At 37.3% G+C, this 19,033-nt stretch overlaps 1 protein-coding gene across 1 annotated transcript in view; it reads left to right on the top strand.

Annotated features, from left to right (window-relative positions):
- Nucleotides 1–19,033, top strand: part of LOC109045026 (nesprin-1-like) — a 115,547-nt gene that overhangs the window by 94,286 nt on the left and 2,228 nt on the right. The window contains 21 exon segments of the mRNA XM_042778325.1: nt 15–209; nt 1,863–1,988; nt 3,212–3,367; nt 3,842–4,000; nt 4,221–4,387; nt 9,686–9,848; nt 10,301–10,488; nt 11,173–11,323; nt 11,608–11,790; nt 12,208–12,345; nt 12,782–12,973; nt 13,110–13,410; nt 13,532–13,600; nt 14,937–15,040; nt 15,140–15,266; nt 15,352–15,563; nt 16,587–16,787; nt 17,418–17,546; nt 17,904–18,116; nt 18,274–18,366; nt 18,885–18,943. Coding sequence (XP_042634259.1) covers nt 15–209; nt 1,863–1,988; nt 3,212–3,367; nt 3,842–4,000; nt 4,221–4,387; nt 9,686–9,848; nt 10,301–10,488; nt 11,173–11,323; nt 11,608–11,790; nt 12,208–12,345; nt 12,782–12,973; nt 13,110–13,410; nt 13,532–13,600; nt 14,937–15,040; nt 15,140–15,266; nt 15,352–15,563; nt 16,587–16,787; nt 17,418–17,546; nt 17,904–18,116; nt 18,274–18,366; nt 18,885–18,943 — 3,326 coding nt within the window.

Here is a 19,033-nt window from a genome sequence, read left to right on the forward strand (position 1 = left end):
TTTTCTCCACCCAGCTGAAGGAGCGTGTGCTCCAGAGGCAACAGGGCAGCTACATTCTCACAGTGGAGGCCGGGAGGCAACTCCTCCTGTGGGCTGATGCCAGAACGGAGGCCTCGCTTCACACTGAGCTGACTGATGTGCAGGAGCACTGGAGAACAATTAACATCCGTCTTGATGAGAAGAAGAAAGAACTGCTTTCTTGGTTAAGGGTGAGTTAAGAGTAAATATTAATAAAACATTTTTGGGTGCACTTATTGATTGCTTATTTGCTAGATTTAATAGTTTGTATCGCTGACAAAGTACAAACACTAAATGACTTTTGCTGTTTGGAGGAAGCTCATTATTTCCAGATCGTAGCAAATCTTTGTTGAGTAGTTTCGGCTGATTATTTGCAATTGTTGGTTAATTTCTTTAGACAACCTGTGTCTTTTAGACGGATGTGTTTACCTGTAAGTTGGTTGGTTTTTGCATCGAAGTCTCCAACCACTGGTAAAAATGCTTCTATTTTGCAGTTATTTTTACTAATTTAATTGAAGTTTATTTTTTGTTTCTAATTATATTATCACAGCAACTTGTGTAAAATAAAATTGAAAAATTGTAATTAATTTCAGAAGCTTGTAATTTGTATTTGATTTGATTAACCTATAAATAGTACCTAAACTATGTATTTTAAATGAATTGATTTTAAATCCTAAAAATATATATATTCAGGCTTTTGTTTTCAGGTTTAAATAAGTTTTTCAATGTAGTCTCAGACTTTTGGAGCCTACTGTATATATATGACATGCTGTTGCATTGTTTGAGATCTACTTGTTGCAGTGTTGTTTTGTGGTTGTTTGTACGATGAGGTACTGGTTAGGATTTTTATAGTACATCTAAAGGTTTTTACGGGCTTCATCTATAGTCAAATTTTTAGGGTATGATTGTTTTGGTGTTTAAATATAGTTTTGGTTAATTTGTTTCAGTGAAATCAGGGATTGGACATTACTTTGAATTTCAAACTACAAATATCAGAAATTAAAAATAGCTGAATTGTTGTATAATCCAAAAACAAAAATGAAATATATGAAGCAAACATTCTGCAAACCTATAAATGGATCTCATGTTCAAAGTTCTTTTCTTAAAAGAAAAGAGAGACAGTGAAGGACTTTGTATCTGACCTTACAGAGCAAATAGAGGCGAGCTAGCATAACGAGAGTGAGAGAGTGTGTGATGTGTTTTGTGTGTGCGTGTGAGGGGGATGAAAGAGAGAGAGCGGGAGAAAGAGGGAGCTGAAGGCGAGAGTTCTGTAGGAGGCAGGATGCGGGAGGGTGTCTGAGCGGTGCTGCGCTCCCAACACAGGGCAGCAGGGACAGGCAGTTATCTGCTCCATTTTGACGCAGCACACTGGGACACAGACAACAATTTTGGATTGCAAAAGGAAAATGGCTCCTCTTTCCTTCAGCCTCTGTCTCTCTCTTCCTCTCTCTTCCACATCCCTCTGTTTTCTCAGATGACATGATAGAAGGTACCTCACTGCTTTATCTCTGCATGAAAATCTGTCTCTCTTGTGTCTCAGGACCATGGGCCTTTGCACTGACCAGATTTAAATATAGAATTAATTAGATATGACATTCTCTATTATGTTCCTGATTAAAAATGTGGTGATCACCAAACAGTCTTTCTGACTTTTCCTCGAATATTGTAATAAATATATTGCATTAGAGCTTAAAAATTGCTAAGTTAAATTTTTCTAAGATATGTGATTGTATATATATTGTGCAGATTATACTGTGCTGCAGAGTAGCATAAACATGCTATCTCTTTATCATGCCTGCTCTTTCTCATGATTTCACTTTTTTTTTTTCTGGCTATGTGTGCAGGACTGGGATCAGTGTGAAAAAGGAATTTCTGCATCACACGAGAAGCTGAGGGACTTTAAGCAAAAGCTCTCTGTGCCTTTACCCGACCACCATGAGGAGCTGCACACAGAACAGATTTGCTGCAAGGTACACAAACAAAATCTGACTCATCTTGTATCCTATGACCTTCTAGATGCGTATTGCTTCAGCAACATCTGACGATCTTTCTTATTATTTGAGCTAAAGCATTGAACACTATTTCCTGACCAGATTTGCAGTGATAAAGCAACAATATCTCAATAGTCCAGATAATTATTGGTTTGTGCAGTCTGCTGCTATAAATCACTGCATTAATTATACCCTTGCATGCTTCTAGCAGAATGTGTGTGTGTGTGCATGTGGTGCCCTGACACTGATGAATGCAAAAGGTGTGTAAAAGTAAAATCAACCTGCTCTGGTCTCTATAACCTGGCCTGTCAGCAAGAATGTCTTTGACTTTGCCTGAGGGAAGGAAGTTGAGATGCATGCTAATCATGCTAAACCGTACATGTTAGCAGAGATGCTGAGGTTTAATAAGAAATGCATATGCAGCAGCAAAAAATAAATAAATGAAAAAACAGCAGAGTACTGGCGGCTTTTATTGTGTACTTCATTTCTTGGCAACACATACCATCTGTATATTAGATTATACAGTGTAACTCACTGTGAATGCTAGCAGAGATATCAGTATCAACAAAAATCAATACAAATGCAATTAAGGTCCTTTGGTTGTTACTGTGTGTGAGGGGAAGAATATGTGCAGTCAATATTCTTCTGTTTTAGATAAATGTAACCAGCTGTCTTAGTTAATATTTTATTTTTTTTATTTTTCATATTAAGTAGGGGTAAAGGAGAGGATTTATTTTATTTTAAAATATAGTAATTTATTCTTTAAATGTTAAAATATTTTTTTCCTTTCCTTTCCTTTCCTTTTTTTTTTTTTTTTTTTTTTTTTTACATATTTTTACATACATATTCTACATTTTTGTGTTTATTGAAGTATTTATTTTACACCCAAACAATTATTTTCAGTAGTTACCTTTTGAACTTAAATTTTAACCTTTATTTAAACTATTACAGCAATTAGTTCCATCTCTATTAAATGTAGCTTTTTTTTCTTCTCTCTTTTTTTTTTTTACATTTTGCATGGTTTTGTATGTTTATTTAAAATCCAAAAACTTTGTCCTAAAATTAAATTTTCAACAGTTACAGTTTGAACTTTATTTTACTGTATTTCATTTTATTTCATTTTATTTATAAATCTTAAATTTTATTTTATTTCATTTCATTTCTGATGTGTTCATGAAAGTATGTGTTTGTGTGTGTGATAGGAATTGGAGAGCAGTGTTGAAGGCTGGACTGATGATGTAGCCGGGCTGTGTATTCTGAGGGAGTCTCTCTCCAGCGGCCTCAGTGCTGATGACCTCACAGTCTTACAGGAGAGACTTATACTACTCCAGAGACAGTGGGAGGAGACCTGTCACCAGGTACAGTACACATACGTCAGTCTGTCCCATAGCATTTGTTTTGCACCATAACACATTCTATGCACAGCTGTCTACATTACATTATTGAGTATATAAACAACTGCAAGTTTTCATCAAGTCAGATAATGAATATATAAAGAGATGAACTGATTTGAATTTTTAGCAACATAACTAAATATAATTAGGTAAATTCAATAGATAAAGATTGATTTTTGTATTTGCTGCCAAAACTTACAGAGAATTTATGATATTGTTGAATCAAACTTCACGATGGCTACTTGTTTGGTCTGGGCAACGTAGATTGCAATGATATTGTGCCTCTTAATCCCTGATGCCTCGTAGTAAGGAAAAACCATGGGAAAGACAGATGGTGCATGTCTGTCTGACATCTTACGTTTCTCATTTTGCTCACCAATCTTTTTGCAACTTCTCTGAACCCATGGTGTAAGTAATCATTGTCTGTCATCCCTGTAGCTGTCCCTGCGCCGGCAGCAAGTGAGCGAAAGGCTGAACGAGTGGGCCGTGTTCAATGAGAAGAACAAAGAACTGTGTGAGTGGCTCACACAAATGGAGAGCAAAGTCTCACAGAACGGCGACGTCAGCATTGAGGAGATGATTGAGAAACTCAGGAAGGTGAAATTAACACACAATCACAAATTTGTTTCTTATGAAATCAAGAAATTGATAAATAATCATCCCGTTGAACTCCTGCAGATAAAATATATATTTCATTGTTCAGTTTAGATTCTAGATTTTTTAAACTGCAAAATATGTCAGACTTATTCAAGTGAACATGTGAAATACAATCTACTGAATATTCAGCTGAACAAACGTGCAATCTCTTTGTTATCAGGACTATCAGGAAGAGATCTCAGTGGCCAAAGAGAACAAGTATCAGCTGGAACAGATGGGGGAGAGATTGGCTCAGGCCAGCCATGAAAGCAAAGCTGCAGAAATCCAATACAAACTTAGCAAAGTCAATGAGCGTTGGCAGCATCTGCTTGACCTTATAGAAGCAAGGTGAGTCTCTCAAATGATATCGCATGACATTGTACATATTGTGCTCTAGCTGCTTAAAAAAGTTATTGTCAGGTCAAAGTGTCATTTATGTATCTTTTATAGAACAAAAGCCCATAGATTATTTTAATTCAGAAATACAAAACTAAATTTCCTGAAAGATCAGTCAGTTCTTTTGCAGCAGGGTGTCCGCAGGTCCTTAAGAAGTCTTAACATGTCTTAAATAAAGTTTTCCTAATAAAAGGCCTTAAAAAGTCTTAAATATTTTGGGTTACTGCAAATATTTCTTCAGTCTGACAAACCCAATGTCTATTTACAATCATTGGACAGGCTGAAGATTTTTTCCCCGCGGTCATTACTGCATCATCGGAGAGAGAGAAATGCACCGGTCTGTACTGTATATATACATACATACATACATATATATATACATATATATATATATATATATATATATATATATATATATATATATATATATATATATATATATATAGTATACTGTATATACATATCTATGCACAGCGCAGCTTTGTTTGAGCAAGGGAACGCTATATTGCAGCAGCTGTTCCATAAGCTGTTCCACCTGCAAAAGAGTGAATTTTTCATTTTCTTTCAGTCCGTCTGCTGTTCATGTTTTGCGCAGGTGTCTTATGTAGCATAATTTGACACATCTAAAATCAGAACATTCTGTTTTTGCTTTAAATCTTAAGATTTAATTCATATCAAAAACAACTGCTCTTGCTATGTGTGTGTAGTATCTTTTTTTTCAGATCATGATTAAAATGCAGTGGTTTGTTTGCTTGTAAAAAAAAAAAAAAAGTAAAAAAAAAAGTTGGTCTTAAATTTCATATGTGGTATTAAAAAAGTCTTAAAAACATCCCACCCCTCACCTCAGCGGCATGTGCTCCAGTTGTATTGTAAACAACAGCATCGTTAATATCGCTTATCAGTTTGAGCCCGATTGAGAAGCAGAGGATATTATTGAAGAGGATCGTGCAGAACCTGTGCAAGCACAGCTTTTAATGATAGGCCTATGTTTTTTGTTTGTTGTTGTCTCATACTTTTAAAAATGCTTTATTTGTAAATGCTACTGCTTATGTTAGCTTTTAATATACGGTTTTATCCTAATGGAAGCTTTAATACAGTACGTCAACTGCACGCGCGTCCATGTTTAACGCTTCTCACAGCTATGTGAAAATAAGTGTATAATTGGAACAGTTCATTGTTGGAGCTGAGCTGGAAGAGAGAGAAATGCAGAGCAGGGGGACGTGTGGAACAGTATTAAGAACCGCTGCTTTAGAATATTGATTTTGAAACTTGTGAATCCATTAGAATCATTAGAAGACAGTATATATATGAATGGATTTTTATGTGCACCTCTAGTTTTCTCTTCCTCTTCTCTAAAGCAGTGCAGCAAGGCCTCGCCCCCTTTGCTGCCTTTTCCTGAGGGTGGGGTTTATCTGGGTTTGTTACATCATAAACCCGGGAACTAACTTGTTATAGTCCCTACAAGCTGTTTTTTTAGGCATTAAAAGGTTAGTTCACCCAAAAATGAAAATTAGGCTGCATTTTACCAGGCTCTTTAAGACAAGTCATGTCACTCGGCGGCCATCTTTGAAACACCTTTCGGGCATCCAAGTGCAGCTCCTATCTCTTTGAATGGGGAGACATCAAATTCTACAAAACTGTTCACTAGGCTTGCGATTAAATTTCATATTTGAAATCACCAAAGAAATCTGATAACAACTGTGTCATAAATGTTGTTTATTTTGCTCAAATAGTGTTATAAAAAAAATTTTTTTCAGGCTAGATCATGTTTCTATAGCAACCGGGACGCTTCTAACGGCAGCTGCAGTGATGCGCTGACTTTACGGATTAGCGATTGGCTCCTTCATTCAGAAGGCGGAGCTTCCTGCGATTGAGTAGCCATATTGAGCGTTGCATTTTTCCCCATTCAAAACTATACGAGTGACATGTTTTGGGTATTTTATAGTCTTTGGTTCAACTCACCCCCGAGGCATCCTAGTTCTATATCCTAGAGTAAAACGCAGCCTAATTTTCATTTTTTAGTGAACTAACCCTTTAAACTGCCAGAATTTTAAAAGACGGTATCTCCGTTTGCATTGAACTTTCAGCTTCGTAACTTTGCAGATATTGTTTATGCTCAAACAGCAACATTACACACTTACTAAAGTTAAAAAAGTGAATCAACCACCCCTTTAAATTGAACTTGTTTATATCTGTAGACACCCTGTGCAGAGTGTCATCTTTGGAAATAGGGGCATGAACTGAGCATGTTCCTTGTGCTAATGGCCTGTGGGTGGAAAGGAAGTATTTTTGCACCAGCATCTTAAACATGACACCATGGTGTCTCTGGATATGATTGGTAAAAGTGAATTGCCTGCAGTCAGGACTGAAAGCCTTTTACATGTGTGGTGTTGATTCACTGTGGCCAATGTGTGAGAGGGTCATCCTCTTTCACACTCATGTGCATAAGCTCTGTGTGACTGTCTTGATTTTTCCCTAAAAGTTTATAGAAAAGGGTAGTATACTGACATACTTTTATTTGGATTCAGTTAAAGTTACTGGAGAGATTTCGCTCAAGAAAAAGTATCCACACTGTTCACAGTGTGGTAAATGAAAAGTAAGTAAATGAGTTTAAATGAATACAATTAATGTTGAATACTTAACTGGAACTGGTTGTATTAGATTTTGCTGTATTTGGGTGGCTCGCCAATATAATAAATTTCTCTAATACATAAAATAAGTAAGCTTAACCAGAGTTCTTGTGGGGAGAAGAATTTATTGAAGGTAGTAGTAAAGGTGTAGTGTAAGCACAGATCTTCAGCAGCAACATCAGCGTGTCGGCCTTCAAAATATCTGAACCCTGTAAGAGTCCTAGCTTCTCCCTGAGTTCTGTCTTTGAAACAGAACTTTAGAGCTGGTAGCAAATGGCCTTTAAACAATAAACTGATACCATTAGGACCTCCTACACTCTCAGAAAAAAAGGTACAGAAGCTGTCACTGGGGCAGTACCTTTTCAAAAGGCACACCTTTGTACCTAAACAGTCCATATTGGTACCTTAAATATACATATAAGTACCTAAAGTGTAAATATAAGTACCTAAAAGGTTCAAAAATGTACCTTTTGAAAAGGTACTGACCCAGTGACAGCTTTTGTACCTTTTTCTCTGAGATTGTACTGAAGGGAGACAGGATAGAAGGGCCATCCTGTGTATTTGGTTTACACCTTTACAGATAACATCAGAAAAGATTCACAAGGTGACATATCAGAAGATGATTAAACAAGAAAGAACTATACACAAATTCACAAAATCCTTCAGTTGGTTTCAAATTTGGTTTGGTTATTGGTTTCAACAAAGGTTAGAACAATGCCATAAATAAGAATCTGAACACCGATTTAACAAAAATCATCAGCAATAATAGACTACTTTAAAAAACTGCAAAACAACTGTTTTTAAGGTTATATTTTAGTTTTAAATTTTTCTTAATATTCTAATGAATCAGAATAAAATAAAAATATCAGTTTTTGTTTATGTGAATAATGACAGACACAGATATTCCAGTCCTCTGATCAGCACATGCTAATGACTGTCGTCTTATTTTAGCCACAGCAGTATTTGTCACTTCCAGCTGCTCATGCCTGCACTTGAGAGCGGTTCACACACACATGCTCAGACACCCCACACACTAACCAGGGGACTAGAGAAATCCTGGTCACTTTGTTGTGCTTCAGACGAAAGAGAAGGGGAATTTTGACAGGGTGGAAGTTTTTCTTTCTTTTGGGACAGTTGATTGAGAGGATTAGGCCCAATGGTGCTGGATATGGGCATTGATAACATGGCAGGAAGCCCTGTACAGGACTCAGATCTGCCAGAGTGTGACTGCGACATTAACAGGCAGGAAAACATTTATCCACTTATCATTTACATATTACAGATTCTCTTTTGCCATGTATTGTAGTATTTTCTGTCATACTTAGACATGTATTAATGCGAAGTGTCTGAAATGTAAATTATTAGATTATATGGGTGAAATATGTAGTGTGAGATGCTTAAGTGAAGCTATCGTTGCTTTTCTCCACATATGTGATTGCCCAATAGACCAGATAGTTTTACTGAAAATCTTTGTTAAATGGAGAAAACACTACACCATGCTGTATTTGTTGACCTTCTGTTGTTGTTGCGGTGGTTTTCTGTGCTTTAGGAATGTAGTTTGAAGCACAGTCACACTGAACTGTTCACATACCAGGGTTTAATGAGGGCTTAATCTCACCAGATCAAACAATGTCTGTGTTTTGGCTAACTGCCTACAGCATACACCAAAGTTGCAATCAAAGTTCAAGGCTGAAGTTGAAACATGTCCACTCTGCATCTGTGCTCTTTGCTTCATATCCAGTCTGAGATAAAAGACATTTTTCTGAGATCTAGATCTGGAATGGTGGCACAGCTGAAACATGCTATGCTGGTATGCGTGACTGTGTCAGTGGCACTGCGTTGAGCATGTAATTCTGTATTTTTAGGCACATTTAGGATTTCTAGGAAACTCAAACACCACTGGATTGCATTCTACCTCTGCTTATATTGTCATATATGCAAGACACCATGACCTTACATCAGTTAACAAGTGACGAAGTAACTTCATAAATCTACCATTAAAATTGGAAAATGTAATGCATTTGCATTGTACTTGCATATGTAAACTATATGTTTATATATTTAACACTGAAATGAGACAAACTGATATTGTGTTTCCATGTCTCTTGCAATACTAATTACTTTTCTTTAAATTTATTGTTGACAAAAATAAATGGAATAAACAAATAATTATTGAACTATTATAATATTAACTTAATATACATTGTTGTTACTATTAATTAATATTTTATTATATAATTTTTTAATTCAAATTTATATTTATATGTATAATAATAAACATATTTTCTCTATTTTATCTTTGTTTTGGGCTATGTATAACTTTAAAACTTAAAATGCTGTGTTATCAAAAGGCTTCCAATACTATAAAGGTCTTTCCAATCAAAATATGACTGTTCACAAATGACATTCATTAAGAAAATTTATGATGAATGTATATCCCATATTTACTGATTCTTTAAAGGCAAATTTTATTCCAATCTCAAGTTTCTTTGATTAAACATAAAAGAAGTTTGCACTGCACAGTCCTGGTTTGTAGCCTAATTGCACTAACAGCTTAATTACACTTTTTGCAGAATGTTATATTAATACAGTCTCTTTACTCTGTCTCTGGGGTCTGTAGGGTAAAGAAGTTGCGGGAGACACTGGTGGCCGTGCAGCAGCTAGATAAGAACATGAGCAGTTTGCGCTCCTGGCTGGCTCACATCGAGACTGAACTCTCACGACCCATCGTGTATGAAACCTGTGACTCACATGAGATCCAAAGAAAACTTAACCAGCAACAGGTAGCGCACACACACAGAAAAGGCATTAATTCACATATGGTCGCATAAAAGTCTGTCAGTATAGTAAGTCTTACGAAAACTAGTATTAAATCTCTGCAAGTAAAATAAGAGTTGAAAAGCCCTGGTCAAAAGTCAAAATAAGAACTTGACTTCATCTGGCTTAGTCACTGACCCACTTACTGTTTTAGTGTCATAATGTATCCTCATTTTACCCAGCAACAGTCAGCACATATCAACCTCTTTCTGCATCAGAGACAAATTATCAGTGTGTAAAGAAGCAATGTTAGTCAAACATTTTTAGAACTGATGATGCCACAAGATTAAACACATTTATAGAGAAATGCATGACCTCTGCCTTATAAACTGAAATGAAATGCCTAGAAACTGTCAAAAAATGATCAAAATGTCAGATGTCGTGAGAAGCTCAGTAGAAGTCTACTATCTCTGTGCAGGATCTGCAGCATGACATTGAGAAGCACAGCACGGGTGTGGCATCAGTGCTGAACCTGTGTGAGGTGCTGCTGCATGACTGTGATGCCTGTGCCACAGAGACCGAGTGCGAATCCATCCAGCAGGCCACACGCGGCCTTGATCGCCGTTGGAGAAACATCTGTGCTGTTGCCATGGAGAGGAGGCTGAAGTGAGTGTGTTTGTGTGTGATTTATTATCTGCAGAGATTAACTACCTGTACAATAAGCTGTTTTAAAACGTGATTTCACCCAATCAGTATTGAGTATCCACATGCTATAAACAAACATGCCTGAGAAATAACCTTCTGCACTCGTCCATCAGCGTCATTATAACCTCCTTCTTTCTGATTTGACTGATCCACATTTGTGAAGCTAGCTAATGATGTTTAATGCATGAATTCTTGATAAAATGCAGTTATATTTTGGGCTGTTGGCATTAATTGTACTCGTGCTCTTGCGCTCTTGGAGTGAGTGAAAACCGCAATGCTCCGACTTTCAAAAAATCCACTCCACGCTCAGTCAAAAATCATGCTGCTCCGCTCCCACTCCACTCTGCTCACATACTCTGTTTGGGGTCAGTAAGATTTTTAATTTGCTAATGAAGACTGCAATTCATGAAAGTGAAGTTCTGAAAGTTGAAAATGAGCTATTTAGTATAGTTAAAGTTGATGACTCGGTGTATACAGGTTAAATCAGGGTTGACTTCAGCACACAATGAACTGTTAAACAGCTGTCTTTTTAAAATGAGGCATTTTTAGTAAGCCCCGTGAATGATATTGTACAGTTGTACTTCCAAGTAGATTTTCAGTGTTTACTATGTATGTGTTTGAAACTCACTGTATGTGTTTTTGCAGGATTGAGGAGACGTGGAGGTTGTGGCAGAAGTTTCTGGATGATTACTCCCGTTTTGAAGAGTGGCTGAAAGTGTCAGAGAGGACAGCAGCTCTGCCCAACTCTTCTGGAGTGCTGTACACTGTCGCTAAAGAGGAGCTGAAGAAGTTTGAGGTACTCAGAGATCCACAGAGAGAGTTGAGGCAGTGAGTCAAGAGGATAATTATGAATAGGGCCTGAATACAAAAAGAACAAGTAACAAGAATACTGTTGGGAAATAAAAAAAAGGATCACTGCTGACATCTATTGGCAAAAGTACAGTCTACTTCAACCTTTAGTCTTTTACAGTTTGTAAAGTGTCGTTGTTGATTGAAGCAAATGCTAAACCATGATTTCTTTTAAATGTGCACTTAACTAAGTGTTCCAGTTTGGGAATTTAAGATTTTTTTGCATCACAGGCCTTTCAGAGACAGGTACAGGAGTGTCTGACCCAACTAGAGCTGATCAATAAGCAGTATCGAAGGCTAGCACGTGAGAACCGCACAGACTCCTCCTGCCATCTACGACAAATGGTGCATGATGGTAACCGGCGCTGGGATATACTACAGAGGAGAGTAGCTGCCATCTTGCGCAGACTTAAGGTGATATATTATATATATTATATACACTACCATTCAAGGGTTTGGGGTCAGTAAGATTTTTTTAAGAAAAAAAAAAAAAAACTATTCAGCATGGACACATTAAATTGATCAAAAGTGACAGTAAAGCCATTCATTGTTACAAAAGATTTCTATTTCAAAAAATGCTGTTCTTTAGAATTTTTTATTCATCCAGAAAAAAACATACATTACGGTTTTCACAAAAATATTAAGCAGCACAAGTATTTTCAACACTGATGATAATAATAGGAAATCATGTGAGACTGAAGACTGAAGTAATAACTTACCATTTATATACTTATATATTCAGAACCTCTGTAGGAATCACTACTGATGCAGAACCTAAACTACATAAAGCAGTAGCATGATTAATTGACTTCTTATTCTTTTGTCCTTCAGCATTTCATTGGTCAGAGAGAGGAGTTTGAAACAGCCCGGGATGGTATTCTGGTATGGCTGACTGAGATGGACCTGCAGCTCACCAACATCGAGCATTTCTCAGAGTGTGACATTCAGGCCAAGATCAAACAGCTAAAGGTCAGGGCTGTGTAAGCATACAGCAATAATTTACATTTTAAAAAAATATGAACATGTAAGAGCTATAGCCTTGTGGGCAGAACTCCAACATATGGCACAGCAATGCTTCAGGGAAACTTGAGTTTGAGTCCCAGTCCTGATCCTGATTATTTACTGTCTGTTCTTATAAAAATAAATGCAAGAACATGCATTTTCTTAAACCAGACAGGCAGATGTTTAAGAATATTTGGTGAATTTGAATATTCATTATAGTCAAAAAATTATTTTAACTATAGCTTTATACGTTGACAATTCACTAACATGCGTGATACAGTATATGTTTTAGACCTGGGTAATGCTGACGCAAAATTATTTTTACTTGTTCTGTAGATCATTTACTTTTAAATTTTATTCAAAATTACTTTTCACTTTACTTGTGAACACTTGTGCATTCCAGGCATTCCAGCAGGAGATCAGTCTGAACATGGGGAAGATGGAGAGTGTGTTTGGGCAGGGGGAGGTGCTGATGAAGAAGAGTGAACCTCTGGATGCTGCTGTCATAGAGGAGGAGCTGGATGAGCTGCAGAGATACTGTAGGGAGGTGTTTGGTCGGGTGGAGCGCTACTACAGGAGACTCACACGCCTGCCGGTAAGACACAGATTCAGACATGCATGCATGCATTCTGACAGATCTGGTCTATTGCCATGCACACTTGTTTATATCTCAGATTTTGCTTTTCTTGTGTAAATGTGGTTCTTACTTTTGTGGTACCTCTCATTCGCAGCTAACCGATGATGAGTTTGAAGGCTCAGATCGTGAATTCGAGTCAGGTGACCTCTCAGACCTTCAGTGGGGTGAGGATGGTGCCATGCCCCAGACATCTAGTAGACCACCTTCAGCTGGCACTGTTCCTGTTCTCACAAACGGCTCTGGCCGGGACACCCCTGCCAGTGTAGACTCCATCCCTCTGGAATGGGACCACGACTATGATCTGGACCCCATGGGCCATTCCATGTCTACACAACAGGGCAGACAAAAAGATGAGGATGAGGAGTTACTGTGTTTGGCTACTGCAGCACTTACAGGTGAGGGTGCTTGACCTGAAGGATGTTCATGAGATAATGCTCCAGCTGAGTGTCCACCACCCTGAGTAAGTCTTCTCTGTAAACTGTTTGTATGCTTTGTTGTGTATCTCTTTTTCCACAGACGTAGTGATTCCTGAGAGCCCTGAAGCTTATATAAAACTAACAGAAAACACATTGAGGTCCTCCTCTGGTAGGCAAAAAGTTGTGGCATGCTAAATTAATGCTAATCTTCACTGCATGCTATCATATTGCATGAACTGCACTATTGCATGAATTCTAAAAAAAAAAAAAAAAAATGCATGGCAAACATTCTGACAGATCTGGTCTATTGCGTTTTCCAACTTTAAAATCGTTCTCAAATCAAACAATGCTAATCGACATTAGATAGGATTTAGTTTTGAAGAAATTTAATGGGAATAACCAGAAGAGAATTGAGTTGAGAATTTGATGAGAAAAACAAGAGATTTCAAGTGTAGTCCAATGGAAATATTCTGGTGACCAGATCCCAAGGGTGTATACTAGATCCCAGGGTATGTTTTATTTCATGTAGAGCAGAATAAAGACAACAACTTCAGTAAAGAAGCTAAAACCCAGTCCGTGAAAGAAAAATACACAACAATTTCTGTTTAGAAGCTAAAACTATGTTTGTTGTTGGTAAGTTTTTTTTTTTTATGTTTTTTTTTTTATTTATTTGTTTTTTTGTAGATAAGGACGCATTTATTTGATCAAAAGGACAGTAATACTTTAAAGCATTATTACAATAACCTTTTTCTATTTTATTATATTTTAAAATGTAACTGAATAAACCAAACTGAACTGTTAGTAGCTTATACTCCAGTCTTCAGTGTCACATGATTCTTCAGAAACAATTTAAAATGCTGATTTGGTTCCTAAGAAACATTTATTATCAGTGTTGAAACAAGTTGTGCTGCTTAATATTTTAATGGAAACCAAAATACTTTTTTCAGGATTCTTTGATGAATAGACGGCTTAAAAGAACAGCATTTTCAGAAATCTAAGTGTCAAATTTTAAATGTTTTCACTGTCACTTTTAACCAAATAAATTCATCTCTCTGAATAGACGTGTTTATTTCTTACAAAACAATTAGAAGGTGATGTAACTTCTGAAAAGCAGATCTCAGGTCATGTTGCCCTATTGTTGTAACCACATGTATGCCACAAGTTACGCTGTTTGGACAGGACCACTGCATGGATCAGTTTTACAAGTGCCATTTCATTCCAACATATAACAGTCAACACTGACATTGATACTTTTGATCATTTGTTATACTTTTGTTATAACTGAAAATGTTACATATAAAACAAATGAGTTGTCTGCATAATATATATATTCCATTTTTAGCGAATAATGTGATTAAAACATTTTAATGATTCACATTTTAAAGCTTTACAAAATTCCTAATACACTCACAATGTGTTCAAATAATGACTGTATTTCAGAATTATCTTTTTTTAAAAGGTGGTCATGTGACATCCCATGTTAATCTATACATTCATTCCTGCAGGTGAAGCAGTTCGATTATTAGACAATATAATGGACACCAGCCACTACAGCCTCCAGCAGACAGATGGCACTATGGGTGGCCATGACTCTTCTTACATGGGCTATGTAAGTACAGATTCAGTATGCCGCTCAGTCAGTTTAGTCTATAGTGGTGGTATGTTGCCATGAAATGAGAAGTTTGATTAGTTTCTTTGCTGTGCACAGATGCGGCTAATGGATGATTGCCATGGCAGTCTGAAAGCAGTCAAGAGGGTTGAGGGGGAGCTGGAGGAGGAACAAGACAACCTGTCAGGACTGAGCAATCCTGATAACACAGAGACACAGAGCACCGGTTAGTCCAGCAAAGAAACACTGGGACTGCGGAGTACACGTGTATATTTGAAGTTGATGCTATTATGGTAATGATCATATTTCAGGTGTCATTGAGCGTTGGGAGCTGATCCAGGCCCAGTCTGCTGATTCAGATCACAAAGAGAGAGAAAACCTGGTGCTATGGCAAAAGATGACCTCTGACCTGGACGCCATGGAGGCGTGGCTCGGTCAGGCTGAGGCGGAGTTAGAAGAACTGAGAAGGAAAGATCTCAGTGCAGATATACACACTATTGAGCAGAGAATTAGAAAACTCAAGGTTTGTATTACCTACTACATATTTATACATGTGAATTTGTGTTTGTGCATATTCGCTGAGTGATTTAATAAGTGTTTCCTTTCTAGTGCTGTTAATGGTTGTATATCTGACCATAGCTTTTGAAAATCATCACTAATTAGATTTACAGAGCTGTCCTGTTTGTAGTCCTAAAACCCAGATGAGAATTAAAATATTTGAACCATGGATGATAAACATTTCAACATAACCAACAACATTATTGTCACATGAGCTTGTTACACATCTAATCAGGCTGTTTAGTCATGAACCAACCCAAAGGCTATTTTGCCATGGGTTCCCTTTGGAATAGCTAATGGGTTTTAAAAACAAACAAAAAAAGTTTTCGATTTATGGGTAAGGTCTGTGGTTAACTACTTACAGGGACTTTCCCATTCTACGATATAAATCAAAAATTGATATTCTAAAAGTCCATTAGAAAAAACGACAGGACCCATGGTGAATTAGCCCACATTTTCTACATTTCGGTCAAGTCATTGTGCTCATATGACTGAAAATTATAATTCTTCTATCTGCTTTATTGCTGAAAGTGCAAATGTACTATTTCATATTTCTATAAATATAATAGTTAACCATGTCCAAGCAGTAAACAGATACATTGAGCACTGGCAGGTCCATGTGTGAGTTGCTCACATGTCTACACTGTAAAACAAGTCTTGCTCACACACACACACACACACACTTCAAATTGGGCAGGATGTCAACAACAGAAATAAACCAGAGGAAATCCACAGCATCCCGCTGACCCACATACAGAGAGAATCTTGGAGCATCTGATTTCACCAGTTATTTTTACTTGCACACCTAAAACTAAAACACGTGTATACAGTCAAAAGGCTGTAAGTGAACCTTCCCTTCAGAACAATTTAACAACAGAAGTGAAACAAAGGCATGCACCTAACTACACATGATTTCTTGGTAACATAATGCAGTCTCTAAAATTAACACACACATTTCAAACAATGCTTCGCTCTTGTGTCTCAACAGGAGTTGCAGAAGGCAATGGATTCCCATAAGTCCAAAGTACTGTCCATCAACTTAAACAGCGTAACACTACTCCAGTCAGTCTCAGAGGAGAGCCAGGATCTACAAGCGAAACTGAAGGAGATGAACTCACGCTGGGATCGACTGGGAAAATCTCTTAAGGATTGGAGAACAGCACTTCAGGATGCTCTGATGCAGTGTCAGGTAAATACACAGACAGCGCCTACATGTACACTACTGTTCAAAAGTTTGGAGTCAGTAAGATGTTTTTTGTTTATTTGTTTTTTTTGGGACAAAGAAATACTTTTATTTAGCAAGGATGTATTTTATCGAACAAAAGTGACAATAAAGACATTTGTAATGTTACAACAAACTTTTATTTCAAATAAATGCGTTTTTTTTTTTTTATAAATTTTTTGTTTTTTTTTTTTTTTGATTTCTGTAAAAAAGTATCAACGTTTCCAGAAATATAGTTGGCAGCAAAAGAGTTTTCAACATTGATAATAACAAGAAATGTTTCTTGAGTACCAAATCAGCATATTAGAATGATTTCTGAAAGATCAGGTGACACTGAAGACAGGAGTAATGACTGCTGAAAATTCAGCTTTGCCATCACAGGAGGAAATTCAATTTTACAATATATTACAAAATAAAACAGATATTTTCAATTGTAATAATTTTTCTAAATATTTTAATCACATAAATACAGTCTTGGTGAGCAAAAGAGACTTCTTTCAAAAACATGACGAAAATCTTTTTGAATGGTATTGTACATTAAATGAAACACACAGAGGCAGGTACTGTCATTTTCTCACACTTTTTGCTTTTCTACAGGAGTTCCATGAGCTGAGTCATGGTCTTCTTCTCTGGCTGGAAAACATCGACCGCCGGAGAAATGAGATTATCCCAATAGCATCAGGGCTAGATCGGCCTACACTTCAAGCTCATTACAGAGCACTGAAGGTACCTGTGAACAGATCACTGCTTGTATATGGGCTGAATACATATTTTGTCTACTGTTCACCCTATACTGTATGCAGAATAAGAGAGGAAGAACAGAGCAGCCATTCTCACAGTATGTTGAAAACAGTATGTAAAAAGGTGTCTGGATGGGAAAATATTTCTTTGTTTGAGTCAAGTCAATTACTTTTTTAGCCATCTACTGTACTTTAAAGTATGTTTTTTTCATCATTGCATTATGCACATTTAAGTTCATCCATTGTCAAAAAAGTTCTTAAAATTCTCCAAATGTGGGAAAAAATGTATTCGAACACACGTTTTATTTGATCAAGTGAAACATTGACACGCTTTTGTCTGCAGCAAATCCAGCGGGAGCTGTTGGAGACTGAGCAGAAGGTGGACAGTCTGCAGGAGCTCTCAGGGCAGCTGCTGGTGCAGACACATGGCGGCGAATGTCTGGAGGCCCAGGAGAGGGTGCACGTCATCGGGAACCGTCTGCAACTGCTCCTGAAAGCTGTGGCCACTGACATGGAACTGCTAGAAAAAGAGCTCCAGGCTTCTGGGAACAGACAGGTCAGTCTACAAGCACATTCAATATTTATTCATCTCTTTACTGACCATTTGTTCGGTTTTAACAGATAAAAAAGCAACATTAGACATTGTCCATAATATCAGAATTTCTTGGATCTCCATTTCAAAGCTAAAACTCAGATCTTCACCCAACTTACAGGATGCATCCCTCTGGTCTGTTACGGATAACGCAGATACTTCTGGATTGGTCAGTCCTGTTTCAGAGGTCAGCGTTTCCACTAAACGACAATCGGTAATGCATCTCCTCTCCCTTTTTTGATATTACTTCAGTCACTGTCCTGCTAAAGTGAGGCGGTTGAGCTTGTAACAGGGGAAGATTTTCAAAATGTTGGTTCCAGTATAATATTCCTCACTGACAAAATCCCCTGGAATATTTGCTCACTTCCTCATCCCCTGTAAATATGTTGATTCAGATGTTTATCTGTGGCTCTGGAAGTACTTTGCTTCCTATGAAATTTATACAAGAAACACTGACTTAACCTTTCAGACATGCTTAAAATCAAATCAAGCCATGCTAAATTTTAGTGGATTTGTTTGAAGGTGTTTGTGTGGAAAGCCAGGTTTCTTACACACCTTGCAAGATTTTTTTTTGTCATTGCCACCTATTTTGCGGCTGCCTTTTGTTTGTGATTATACTGATGGCCTGGCTATTTGTCTCTGCTTGTCACCACAAGCTTGGTCTTTATTTGCTGGACTGAAACATTCTTTCTTTCTTTTACCCCTCCCTCCCTTTTGCTCATTGCACAACAGCTACGAGGCAAATGTAGTGTGTCAGAACCAGGATCCTCAGCCAGACTTCCACGTCACAGGTACCTGTCTCTCACGCTTTAGAATGCAGGGGGGATGATGGAACTCATTTCAGATCCATACCATCAGAAGCATTCAGATCAGAGGCCAGA

This window comes from Cyprinus carpio, chromosome A20 (assembly GCF_018340385.1).
Source record: "Cyprinus carpio isolate SPL01 chromosome A20, ASM1834038v1, whole genome shotgun sequence".
Classification (NCBI taxonomy): Eukaryota; Metazoa; Chordata; class Actinopteri; order Cypriniformes; family Cyprinidae; genus Cyprinus; species Cyprinus carpio.